Consider the following 14183-nt stretch of genomic DNA (forward strand, 5'->3'; position numbering starts at 1 on the left):
ATAAGGAGTTGGATTAAGCTGTCACTTTAATCTCTCTACATCATAAAAGGCAGGTCCAGGTTCTTGAGGCCGTCTCCCATGTAGACGTAACCGTATTGGGAGGTTTCCGGTACGTGGAAGAAGGTCAAACCGAACCACAGCAGACTCCGGATCACGCAGACTCTGCTGCCATGTTCAAACTGCAAACTCCATGATCCTGTGAACAGAAAAGTAAATCAGTGCTCCTTTTGAATCTACTCCCATTTCATTTCACATTCACTTTTACCTAAAAAATTCAGTCATCATTAAACAGGAATTAATCATAAAGTCAAACCAGAGTTGAAATCCACAGAACTTCACTGTGATGTGACTCTTGAGTGAAGTAAGACCTATCACAGTTCATGGGAAACCAGTGCATTATCAGAAAATATGTATCGTGCTTTTTTGACTATGACTAGTTATCCCATAATGCACTGCTCCATTTGGAACAGACAGTTTAAAGCAATAGCACAGTGATGCATCTAACGTGAAAACAGACCGAAGGATCAAAATTCTTGGTCAAATATTTATGTACACGATGCGATTATTTATAATCCAATCTCCAGCAGAGAAACTGACCTAAGGAGTGAGATAGACACGTGATCAATAAGCTCCCATAAGCTTTCTTGAACCGTAAATACCAACCAATCTACTGAGCATGGAATTTGTTATTTTCTTGTGTAACTGAACTTTCATACCATGCGTCCGTCCTTTCTTGTAAACGTTTAAATAAATAATTAAATCCTGAGTACCTGAGTAACCCTTAAAATCCAATACTGCATGTAAAATAGAAATAGCTTAATTTTACATTATCAAATCCATTCACTGAGCACTTTATTAAGAACACCTGATCAGTTATCTAATCAGCCAATCATGTGGCAGCAGCACAAGGCATAAAATCATGCAGATATGGCCAATAGCTTCCAGTAATGTTCACATCATCCATCAGAATGAGGAAGAAATATGATCTCAGTGATTTTGACAGCCGCTTGATTGTCACTGCCAGACAGGCTGGTTTGAATATTTCTTGAATTGCCTGATGTTCATACAAAACAGTCTCTAGGGTTTATCCAGAATGGTGTAATAAAGAAAGTGTCAGCTCTACTGACATAAACGCCTTGTTGATGTGAGAGGACAATAGAGAATGGCCAGACTGATTCAAGCTGACAGAAAGGCTACAGTAACTCAGACAACCACTTTGTACATCTGTGGTGAGCGGAAAAGCATTTCAGAAAGCATAACATGTCAACCCTTGAGGGTGATGAGCTACAACAGTATAATACCACATCGGGCTCCAGATGTGCACAGATGCTCAGAATTTGGCACCAACAGCATGAACCCATGGACCCAGCCTACTGTGTGTCATCAGTTCCGGCTACTGGAGGTGGTGTAATGGTGTGGAAAGTTTTCTTGGCAAACTTTGGGTCTGTTAAAACCAATCAATTATCACTTGCCACAGACTATTTGAGTATTGTTGCTGATCATATACTTCCTTCATGGCCACAATTTATCTTCTCATGGCTTCTTGCAGCATGTCACAGAGCAAAAGTCATCTCAAACTGGTTTCATGAACATAACAATGAGTTCAGTATTCTCACTGCAGCCCTTCCAGTCATCAGATCTGAATCCAGTAGAACAGTAGAACAGGACCATAAGACAAACATGTACCAGAAACTCAAAGGAATGTTTCCTACATTTTGTGGAATCCAAACCACAAACAATTGAGATTTAGATTATTTGGAGTGCAAAGCAAGCCCTACCCAGTATTAGTATAGTATTCCCAATAAAGTGCTCAGTGAGTGTACATTTCCCATGTATCAGGGTCAACTGAATGTTAAAACCTCCAGATAAAAATGTTAATTTGGCTTTTATGTGGTATAAAACCAGGGGAAGTTTAAGCTAGAACATGATGCTCCTGGACAGTGTAGGGAAATGGGAAAGCATCCAGATGAACCCATTCACATTAAGAACATGTTTTTGTCTGTATGGGAGATGTAAGAAATGCCTGGGAAGTAAGCGCAGAGACAGTTGTGAGACATGAGGAAAAGACAAAGTGTGTTGTAAGTGTTTGAGTAAATGAATTTCGAGACCAAGGCCAAGTGTCAGGGCCACTTCTTCAAATGCTAACATACAGTGTAATGATCCAGTCTCAAAGTTCAGGCATTTTTTTTATATAAAAGTCCAAAGACTAGCTTAAAAGAATTCTTTAAATATCTAATTTATTACTTACTTTTTAAGTAATCCTATATCATAATAGAAGGCATTCACTGGTTCACAGTGTTTGGCATTTTCAGTCTATGGTTGGTGACTGGAACGGATGAGATTGTGGAGTGAAAATGGACCTAGACATCACTGCAGAACTCATAATGGCTAGAAACAGCCCTGTCATGTTGAGTGATGGCTCGCTAAGTACCCTAAGATATAGATTTCTAATAAATAGTCTTCCCACCATAGATTAGAGCCATGTTTCTGTCTATTCCAAGGACGACCTGAGAATATCCAAGCAGATTCTCCCCTGACATACTGTACTATTAAGATTCCATCTGGGTAAGGAATATGAACAAGACCGACCATGGAATGAGAAGAAGCTCAAGTTAAAAGTTATTCAGACTGAATCTCACTGGATTTCCATGCTAATACACGCTGTATGAAGTTATCAGCAGCTCAGCAGTTTTAGTAGCTCTCCTTGCCAGACACAGCAAAAGTTAAATCACAGGAATAATGTTTATTGTTGTTGTTTTCTCCTTGTTGTGTCAGGAAAAGTACCAAAATAGGTGGGAAAAAGCAATTGAGTTATCACTCATCCAGAAAAGTTGTTCCTCTTAGGGGAAGTAAAAATGAACAGAAGAATAAAGAACAATGGAATCACAGTTCACAGCACTATGCCTCCGTTGTGTCTCGAGTCAGCCGGTTACCGATTTACATCACTCAATAGATGGAAGATTTCCAGCTACAAAGACCAAATCATAGACATATTTACACCACTATCACATTTCACTTCCCCATTAGTGTCATTTGACTGTCAGCATCATCTCCTCGATTGAATTTGAATTGCACACAGGATCATTATTCAACCCATTTTTTATTATGTGTAAGTTATGTGTACTGGATACCAATTTGTTTAAGTTGGACAGAATTATTCAATACTCAGATATTATTTTACTGTGATTCATCAGGAAATGTCAAGTACTGTGTAATGTCATGGACTCTAAAGTCATGATGGTGTGCTTTGGTATCTGACACCAGGATGTTAGCAGCAGATCCTTCAGATCCTATAGTTGAGAGGCGGAGGCACCACAGATTGTTTCAACACATCCCAAAGAGTTTTAAACAGATTGAGATCTTGGGAATTCAGAGGCCAGGGCAACACCTTGAACTCATCTTCATGTTTCACAAACCATTCCCGAACAATGGGCCTCGTTTATCAAGCTTTTAGTAACGATGTCTGTAAGTCTTTGGCAAACTGGACTAAAAAAAAATTCACAATCGCTGATTATCACTGTAAATGCATACATACTGTACGTTGATCAGATCAGCATGTTCCCTACACAGCTCGTTTGCATCTAGTGCCGCCCACAAAGCTCCAAGGTCACATGCACACTCGGCTAGGAGCATGAAATGAACAATCAGGGTAAAGCCCGAAGCATAGAAGTGGAAGTTATTTAGATTCACTTCTATGCCAATAAATATTTATGATAATATATAATATCAATGGCAGTGGTGGCTCAAGTGTAAGGCTCTGGGTTGTTGATCAGGGTTCAAGCCCTAGCACCACCAAGCTCCACTGTAGGGCAATTGAGCAAGGCCCTTAACCCTCTCTGCTCCAGGGGTGCTGTATCCTAGCTGCCCCTGTGCTCTGACCCCAACTTCCTCAGCTGGGATATGTAAAGAAAAGAATTCCACTGTGCTGTAATATATGTGTGGCGATAATAAAGCCTTCATGCCCTCAGTTCTTCTTCTTCTTCTTCAATAAGCATGCACAGACAGACCAGCAAATCCTTTTGTTAGAATTGACTGATTTGGAGGATGCGATTTTGCTCTAGACTCCAATGCACTTCTATAACTCTGTATTAAATAAAGTCATCTGCTAAATGCTGTAAAAATATAAGCAATTTATACCTGACCCAATATTTCAATTAAAAGTGCAGTAATCCACACAAATTATATGATTAATAGTCAATCCAGCTGAAGTTAGATAAATTATTATATTAGATTTCTTATGAATATACCCAGGAGCATGAGTAGGTTCTGAACGTTTTTCCCCCGAATGGACAGGATTTTTACGCTCATACGTGAATAAATTTGTTCATTTCCAGCATGACAAATGTGACACATCCACTATGGAATAGCATTGCTGTGAGAGAACACACTATTCACTCTGATATATCCCAGACCTTGACATGTGCCACTGTTATGAGATAATCAGTGTTATTTGCTGAATCTGTGAGTGTGAGTAATGTTTTGGCTCATCAGTGTACTGTATCTATAAAAGTTCTGTATATACGGTATCAGTTAAAAAAAAAATTTATCTGTAAAGGTTTCACCTTTGGGAATGTCGTCACTTAGAGGATCCAGGAAGTCGATGGAAGGGTTCAGATCAGCCATTTCCAAAATGGATTTCTTCTTCAGGTTCTTGGGATTGGTGAAGTGTAAATAATTGTTCAACTTGGCTGCCTCTGTGGGGTTCAGGCCTAAGGATAGAATACAGAAGAATTATATGAATGGTATTACACATTCTTTCCTGCATTGTACTGACTCACACATAATTATTACTAATTATGAAGTATTATTTTCAGGAACGTAACCCACAGTACTACAAGGTTTGAAACAGTTCAATTTCTCCTTGAAAAATGTCTTAAACCAACCCTCGGAGAGAGAGGTACCGAGCTGAGTCACAGCACGGACTAATACTCACAGACAGCTGCATCTTATCTCCAAAAAGTAAACACAGACCCACACACACAAGACGGAAATCACGTAGTAACCATACCCTCAAAGCTGCGGTTAGTCTGTACAGTGCCATGAGGGCTCTTAATGTATGCGCCACGTGGTACAACAGCCACCTCTTTATCGATGGTAAACACAGTCACAGCTAGCCGCCTCTCTTCACTCACTTTCACCTACCGAGCAGAAACACAGCATCACTGCAGCATGTTAACAAGCATGAATGTTATTTAAAAGTGCCTTGTAGATCATACTCCAGTCTTGAGTCTAAACAACACAACGTAAACATCTCATTTATCACAGATTTATGTTTACTTCAGGCTGGCTGAATGTTCTTTACAGATACCAGCTTTACAGATTACACCATTCATTTGTATTTCAGTGTTTTCAGTTTCTACAGCTTAAAGGACTTATAAATGTAAATAAGGAACATTTAGTCAGAAGATCATCCAAGTCATTTTGAAGCTTTTCTTCTCTCTAGTGGTTATGACTGTGTTATTACCAGGAAAATGAGCTGTCTAGTAACTGTCCAAAAGTATTTCTCTGGCTCACCATGACTTCCTCCTCCACAGCGTCATCTCCCTCTCCCCGATGCCGTATCTCAGTGTGCTCATACGTGTACGCTGGATCACCGATAAAACGCCCCTTAGCTGCTACATCCACCTCTGCTATCAGGGCCTCAGTGGCATGAGGGAGCAAGTGCCAATCCATGCAGTTAAAACTAGATAAAAAGAAAGGTTAATCTTCAAAAATGTATTTAACAGTAAGATATTTACATGAGAGAGGTTTAGATATACACTAGAAATGTAAACAGTGACCATTTCATTAACATCCATTTCTGAATGAAAACATTTTTAATGTGTATTTTTTTATACTTAACAAAAGCAGCTTTCATTTAAAGCTTTGAGAAAGGAAGAAGGGGCGATCTTTAGGGGGAACAGAACAAAACATGTACAAAGTTTCACCAGGAATGCTATTATGAAACGAACATAGTTGTCTTGCTTAAAACTTTTCTTAACCACTAAATAATCCCATGTGTTATTTCTTAGCACTAATGTCTCTAGTACTATTCTAAAATTGTGAAATCTAGTAATATTGAGAAGGTGCCAAACTTGTGACTGGTATTGTATGTGGAAGAGGTGTTACAGTGTATCTAAGAGAAAAAAAGAGGTGCCTGTAAGCAGAGAACAATTTAAGAAGGAGAGCGTAAAGGTTCTTTGGCTCGCAGACAAATCCTGACATTTCCCTGACCAACATTACATCTAGATTACAACAATTACAACTTATGTCTAGATATAGACATATATATATATATATATATATATATATATATATATATATATATATATATATATATATATATATATATATACACTATATTGCCAAAAGTATTCGCTCACCCATCCAAATAATCAGAATCAGGTGTTCCAATCACTTCCATGGCCATAGGTGTATAAAATCAAGCACCTAGGCATGCAGACTGTTTTTACAAACATTTGTGAAAGAATGGGTCGCTCTCAGGAGCTCAGTGAATTCCAGCGTGGAACTGTGATAGGATGCCACCTGTGCAACAAATCCAGTCGTGAAATTTCCTCGCTCCTAAATATTCCACAGTCAACTGTCAGCTGTATTATAAGAACGTGGAAGTGTTTGGGAACGACAGCAACTCAGCCACGAAGTGGTAGGCCACGTAAACTGACGGAGCGGGGTCAGCGGATGCTGAGGCGCATAGTGCGAAGAGGTCGCCAACTTTCTGCAGAGTCAATCGCTACAGACCTCCAAACTTCATGTGGCCTTCAGATTAGCTCAAGAACAGTGCGCAGAGAGCTTCATGGAATGGGTTTCCATGGCCGAGCAGCTGCATCCAAGCCATACATCACCAAGTGCAATGCAAAGCGTCGGATGCAGTGGTGTAAAGCACGCCGCCACTGGACTCTAGAGCAGTGGAGACGCGTTCTCTGGAGTGACGAATCACGCTTCTCCATCTGGCAATCTGATGGACGAGTCTGGGTTTGGCGGTTGCCAGGAGAACGGTACTTGTCTGACTGCATTGTGCCAAGTGTAAAGTTTGGTGGAGGGGGGATTATGGTGTGGGGTTGTTTTTCAGGAGCTGGGCTTGGCCCCTTAGTTCCAGTGAAAGGAACTCTGAATGCTTCAGCATACCAAGACATTTTGGACAATTCCATGCTCCCAACTTTGTGGGAACAGTTTGGAGCTGGCCCCTTCCTCTTCCAACATGACTGTGCACCAGTGCACAAAGCAAGGTCCATAAAGACATGGATGACAGAGTCTGGTGTGGATGAACTTGACTGGCCTGCACAGAGTCCTGACCTCAACCCGATAGAACACCTTTGGGATGAATTAGAGCGGAGACTGAGAGCCAGGCCTTCTCGTCCAACATCAGTGTGTGACCTCACAAATGCGCTTCTGGAAGAATGGTCAAAAATTCCCATAAACACACTCCTAAACCTTGTGGACAGCCTTCCCAGAAGAGTTGAAGCTGTTATAGCTGTGAAGGGTGGACAGATGTCATATTGAACCCTATGGATTAGGAATGGGATCTCACTTAAGTTCATATGCGAGTCAAGGCAGGTGAGCAAATACTTTTGGCAATATAGTGTATATATATATATATATATAGATAAATAAAAAACAAACAAACGAACAAATGAACGAACGAACAAATGAACGAACAAATAAATAATAAATAAATAAATAACAGAACACCCACCCAAAAATGACTTTATAAAGCAAGCTTTTACGGCTGGAACTCTCTTAGAGATATGTGTCTATTAGACTTCCACATCTAGCCACTGGGATTTTTGCCTATTCTTCAGGGAAAAACTGCTCCAGCTCTTATACATTGCGATAGTGAACAACAATCTTCAAGTTATGCCACAGATTCTCAACTGGATAAAGGTCTAGGCTTTTACTAGTCCATTCCAAGCATTCCCTTTAAAGCACTCCAGTGTACCTTTAACCTTTACCTTTCCTCAAGATTTGACCTGTATTTATTTCCATCCATCTTTCCTTTAATCCTGACCAGTTTTCCAGTCCCTCCTGATGAAAAGCATCCTGACAGTATGATGCTGGTTGCCACCACCATGTTTCACTGTGGGATGGTGTTCTCAGAGTAATGGGAAGTGTTGGATTTGTGTCACACACAGCATTTCCCATGATGGTCAAAACGTTCAATGTTAGTCTCATCTAATCAGAGAACCTTTTTCTACTGTTTGAGGAATGTGCCATGTGCTGTTTGGTGAACTCTTTCATGCAGCTCTATTTGCCACTCTTCCATAGAACCCTGCTCTTTGGGGTGAACAGCTTAAAGAAAGTGGTGTTATGGACAGACACTCCCATCCCCTCTGTGGATCTTTGCAGCTGCTGTCTTTGTGTTGTCTTTGTTGTATCTCTGATTAAAGCGCTCCTTGCCCGGTCTGTGAGATTTGGTCGGGGGGGGGGGGCTTTCCTTTGTGAAGTTTTTACTGGTGTCCTATTCTTTTCATTTTGTCATAATGGATTTAATGGTGCACTGTGGGATGGTTGAGGTTTGGGATATAATTCATAACCTAATTCTGGTATACATTTCTCCACAACTTTGTCTCTGATGTGTTTGGAGAGCTCCTTGGTCTCCATGTTGCTTGTTTAGTGGTTTTGCAGACTCATGGGCCTTTCCCGAACATGAGATTATACTGAGATCATGTGACATTTTGATTGCATACAGGTGGAGCAACTACTTATGTGAATGTTGAAGTTAACTGATTGGAGCAGATCTTATTTAGTTCAATACATATGCACTCACAACTTTTCAGCTTTTAATTATTTATGGTATTTGCACAGTATTAAGGTATTTGAATTCCACTTCAAAAAAGTTGTGACTTGTAGGAAAAAATAATAAAATCCACTTTAACGCCATATTGAAATGCAGCGTAACAAGAAAACCAGCGAGGGGGTTGAATGCTTTGGCAAGGCACTGTACATGAATATACAATACCTCTCAACCAATCCCCCAACCCATCCCCCCACACCCGCAGGTCAATACTTGTTTGTTTTATGCATTTTCATTCAAATTTCTTCATCTCTATTAAATTAGATATGTTGGTGAGCTACATTTTAGGTCATGCCATAATTTGTCATTGGGATCATATCTAGGCTTGGAGTTAGCCATTTAAAACACAAACCTCCTTTTTTTCAAGCTATTTCTTTAGTCCTGTGCTTTGGCTTATTGTCCTGTTGGAATGTAAATTTTCTCCCTAGTCCAGGGTTCTTCAATCTTATCCCCAAAGGGCCCCTTACCCACAAATAAGATTGAAGGACACAGATTTCTGGCTGACTGGAACAGGTCCTCCTGTTCTCCTTTTAGCTGTGAGACCTCCGAATGTCAGAGATATTCAGTGTGAGAGCGTACAACTGGAAGCAGCTGGTTACTTTGTGCTAACATATTTAGTGTGAGTACTCATGAAAAGTAAATAGGTCTTAATTTAGACTGAAAACAGGATGCTGTTTTTACATTTTCTACTATTTCAATCATTTATTTTATTTTGTTTCTGTAGAAAGCTCCTGTTCAAAAGGAGCAGAAAAAAATCGAGTTCTTATATGCTTATGATGGTACAATACAGCAAAGAAAGAAATAATCATTAGGGGATAAATCATTTTTGGAGACTCCATATATAGCAATTAGTATACAGCTGGAACTCTAAACACTGCACACAAATCCGGTTATATATATATATATACAATGTAAAGCCAAAAGTTTGTGAACTCCTGACCCTCATCAGTATGTGCTTCCTGATTTATTCTCCCTTTACTGTTATTATAAGCTCCTCTCTTCTAGGAAGCCTTTCCACTCATTCCACTAATCAGCCAATCATGTCACAGCAGCACAGAGCATAAAGTCATATAGATACAGATTAAGAGCTTCAGTTAATGTTCATGTCAAACATCAGGATAAGTAAAAAAAGTCAGATCTCTGTGACTTTGTGGCATGGTTGTTGGTGTCAGATGAGCTGGTTTAAGTATTTCATAAACTGCTGATCTCATGGGATCAACAGTTCTCTAGATGGAAACATCTTGTAGATTAAAGATGTTAGAAGTAAACGGCCAGATTGGTTTAAGCTGCCAGGATGTATATAGTAAATCAAACAATAATCACTCTTTACAACCATGGTGAGCAAAAAAGCATCTCAGCATGCACATAACATTAAACTCCGAAGTGGAAGAGCAGAAGAATAAAGTACTTTATTGTAGAATAAAGTGTTGTATTATTAATTGCATTACAGTATTATTACCTTTCCAGCTTTAGTGAGTCTGTGGTTATTCTGAGATGCTTTTCAGCTCACCACAGTGGTAAAGAGTGTTTATTTGAGTGATAGTAGACTTCCTGTCAGCTCAAACCAGTCAGGTCATTCTCCTCTGATCTCTCTCATCAACGTCTGTCTCATCAGGGGACAAGGAAGCCTCTCCTCTGTTAAGTTCTCGTTATTTGTCACATATACATTACTGCACAGTGAAATTTTTTCTTCGCATATCCCATCCTTGGTGGTTGGAGTCAGAGCGCAGGGTCAGCCACAATGCAATGCCCCTGGAGCAGCGTGGGATGGGGGCCTCCAGTGCCCCTGGAGCAGCGTGGGATGGGGGCCTCCAGTGCCCCTGGAGCAGCGTGGGATGGGGGCCTCCAGTGCCCCTGGAGCAGCGTGGGATGGGGGCCTCCAGTGCCCCTGGAGCAGGGTGAGATGAGGCTCAAGGTCCCAATTGTGGCAGCTTATTGGTGCTGGCACTTGAACCCCAATATTCCAGTCTAAGACCCAGAGCCTTAACCACTTGAGCTACCACTGCCACCCCCACTGCTTCTGTTCTGGCATCTAGGTGGGGAAATAAACTTCCTTCCTCTAGGGTTAGTCACTGGCAAATGATGACTAAAGATCTTCATCAGGAATTACTTAAATCATTAATTAAATTTTTTTTATTTTTTCTTGCCTCTGAGCTTTTCATACTATCTTACCTCCCCATTAAACTTTTTAGACAGTTAATACCCATACTCTGTGACCAAGTGATGGATTTATTGATAACTGCACGTCTATAAGTCGCTCTAGATGAGGCTGTAAATGTAAATGTAAGTGTATAAGGTGTTTCAGCTTGCAGACCCTCACCTCACAGGATGTCTTCTTGTTTTTTGCACCTTTTACATGTATCCTGTGTAAACTCTAGAAACTGTCGTGTGTGTGAAAATCCCAGGAAATCAGCAAGTTTCTAAAAGACAGCCCTTCCGGCACCTCTGGCACCAAAGATCAGACATTTTCTTCATTCTAGGGTTCTTCTAATTCTTCTAAATTTGAGGTGAACATTAACTGAAGCTCTGGACTTGTATTCATAACAGTCATCATATAGCAATAGCATCGCATTTCATCAGCAACTGTATTGTTTTATATGCTGCATTCTTTTAAAAAATATTTTGTCTATTTTTTCTAATGCCATGCTATTTCATTTGCTACCCTGCGTGCACAACTATTTCCACTTTATCATATTTTATTTTATCTCATTTTTATTTTGAATCTCATTCTATTTTTAGTTTATTTCATTGCATTGTGTTCTATATTACTAATAAAAAAAACACCTTGTATGATAGTGTTTGTGATCAATAACATGCATGATTTTTTATGCACTGTCCTGCTTCCACATGATGCATTAAACTGCATGCATGTGCAGTGTTACAGTACAGGTGTTTCTCTTAAATTAACAGGTGCATGTATTTCTTACCTGTATAAACACTTTCTATCCTTCATTTCATCTTCTCCGACCCCCTGAGCAATGAAATAATCATTTTTGATTCCCATGATCTTTCCCCAAAACAGGACTCTGTGAAACTTGTAATTCCTCTTGAGGATGATCAGTGAGGTGTGCAGTGCTGCTCTCTGCTCGGAGCTCAGGGTCAGTCCGTTCCCACTCACTAAATCCAAAGAATAGAGCAAAGTGCTGGAGTCCATCTCTGTTACCTGATATACAGACTTTATATATGTATAATGATTAAAATAATCGGAAGCGGTTAACAAGATAGCGCTAGCTTGGAGCCTGAGCGCGTGCTTGGGGTTGCTAGGGTAAATAAACTTCCTGGATACTAGTTGCCGTAGCAACTAACGACACGGAAACGCGTGCGTAGTAACGGCAGACCTTGTTTATGATTTTTTTTTTTCGTCTTTAGCTTTTTATTATCATTATTATTATTATTATTATTTTATTTAAAATATTTTATTTGACAACAGAGAATTAAGAGTGTCGTGTAATGGCATGTAGCCTCATAAGCGTGCATATTTGAAATTTCTCTCGCCTACTACGACTTGTGTGCACGTGCAGCTGATTTACCTAACATGTATTTTTAATCTAAAAGCTTCTATGAGGTGACAGAGAGGTTAAAGCACCATATCTAAGTGCAATATTAAAATAAGCAGGCATGAGAACAAGGACTTGCACAAGAAAATACACAGAAAGTGGCAGAAAGTGTACATCTATACACATACACTATCTGGCCAAAGGTATGTGGACGCCTGACCATCACACCCATATGTGTTTCCTACACAGACTGTTTCCACAATGGCATTTGAAAGCACACAATTGTATAGAAAGTCTCTGTGTGCTGTAACATTAAAATTTCCCTTCACTGGAGCTAAGAGACTCGAACCCTGTTCCAGCATGACAATGCCCCTATGCACAAAGCCCCTGAGCTCCATGAAGACACGGTGTGTTAAGGTGTTAAGGAGTGCAAGAACTGGAGTGTCCTGCACAGAGCCTTGACTCTGACTCAACCCCACTGAACACCTCTGAGATGAACTGGTACACTGACTGAACCCCAGACCTCCTCAGTGTCTGATCTCACTAATGTTCTTGTAGCTGATTGATCACTAATCCCCACAGACACACTCCAACATCTAGAGAAATCCTGCACAGAAGAGAAGACTGGCATAACACAGGGAATAAATCTGGAATGTGAGGCTTTACAGTGTGTGTCACATACACAACTTTGAAATAAAATACCTAGGCACTTGGTAAGAGAAACCAGCCTGTCACAACACCTCAGTTACAGCATTATCCTGTAACTGTGCCTTAAACCATGGCAGGAATTTCTTTGATAAATGTTGGCTGAATGTAGGTCTAAAACATTTAATAACAACATTTGGCTTAGAGGTTAGCACGTTTTCCTCATACCTGCAGGTTTGGGGGTTAAATTCTTGTCTTTGCCCTGCATGTGTGAGTGTGTGGAGTGTGTACTTCAGGTGTCTACTCTGGGTTTTCTGGTTTCCTCCTCCAGTTTAAAGACGTGTTGTAGGCTGACTGTCTTTAAATTGTCCATGGTGTTTGATTGGGCTCTGTAATGGGTTGGTATACTGTCCAGGGTGTCTTCTGCCCTGTGCCCCATGTCCCCTGAGACTCCAGGTTTCCCACAAGGATAAAAGCCACATAAAATGAATGAATGGATGGATGGATGGATGGTTGGATGGATGGATGGATGGACATTTTAGTAGTAAGGTGAATACTTGGATAGCAGATATTTTCAACATTTCTATTACTAAGCCCTTGCAGTGGAGTGTACCTATGTTTTTCTGTCATGTTACTCACTGAGGAGATGTAAGGGCAAGGCAGTTCAGGTTTTATTGTTTAATGTGGAACACTTTCTGCACGTCGCTAGTGAAACTCAACGCCGTTTTTGCGTATTGCATTTCACAGTCTTTCACCGCTCTGATTGCATTTCACTGATAAATCTCCCAGTGAAATGCAGTGCAGCGACGTAGATAGAATTTAATGTCGGATCACATTCACTGCTGACGCAAATTCAGCGTCTAATTCTTAAAAAGCAATCATCTTTTCTTTGTTTTATGTTAAGGAGTGACATACGATCTTGATATTTTCAGTGAAAAAAACAATGAGCAGGGAATTGCATTAGTGAGGTTTTACTTTCTCAGTGTTGTATAGTGGTCATAAATTAGTCTTTGTACTGCAGTTCATGTTATTAAACCCATCACATGCTTTTCTTCTTGGGTACAAAATCTCCTCCATGCTGTACACATACACCTACACGTACGTACTCACACGTAGAGACTCAAAACAAGTTTGTACCTGCCTTAAGGTTGCTATACAATGTACAATATTGGTAACTTTGAAAGAAATCCCTGTTCCTGAGCTGGAAATCTTGAAATGTGAATTTTCTATATTTCCATGAATGTGTATTA

At 40.1% G+C, this 14183-nt stretch overlaps 1 protein-coding gene across 1 annotated transcript; it reads right to left on the minus strand.

Moving 5' to 3' along the window:
- Positions 1-35: 35 nt before the first annotated feature.
- rsph9 (radial spoke head component 9) lies at positions 36-12061 on the minus strand. Its single transcript, XM_058417536.1, has 5 exons — positions 11719-12061; positions 5515-5683; positions 5009-5138; positions 4563-4709; positions 36-196 (listed from the first exon to the last, which is right to left on the minus strand). Exons 1-5 carry the CDS (start codon positions 11943-11945, stop codon positions 36-38), a joined length of 834 nt encoding a protein of 277 aa, XP_058273519.1. The 5' UTR covers positions 11946-12061.
- Between the last annotated feature and the right edge of the window lie 2122 nt (positions 12062-14183).

Source organism: Hemibagrus wyckioides, linkage group LG19 (assembly GCF_019097595.1).
Source record: "Hemibagrus wyckioides isolate EC202008001 linkage group LG19, SWU_Hwy_1.0, whole genome shotgun sequence".
NCBI lineage: Eukaryota > Metazoa > Chordata > Actinopteri > Siluriformes > Bagridae > Hemibagrus > Hemibagrus wyckioides.

What these genes read in the sequence shown, in the direction of transcription:
- rsph9 (XM_058417536.1), bottom strand. Translation starts at nt 11,945, where the DNA reads ATGGACTCCAGCACTTTGCTCTATTCTTTGGATTTAGTGAGTGGGAAC. An exon ending in CTGTGGAGGAGGAAGTCATG is followed by an intron (nt 5,139 to 5,514) that starts GTGAGCCAGAGA and finishes TCTGCTCGGTAG; the next exon opens with GTGAAAGTGAGTGAAGAGAG. An exon ending in GACTAACCGCAGCTTTGAGG is followed by an intron (nt 4,710 to 5,008) that starts GTATGGTTACTA and finishes TTCTATCCTTAG; the next exon opens with GCCTGAACCCCACAGAGGCA.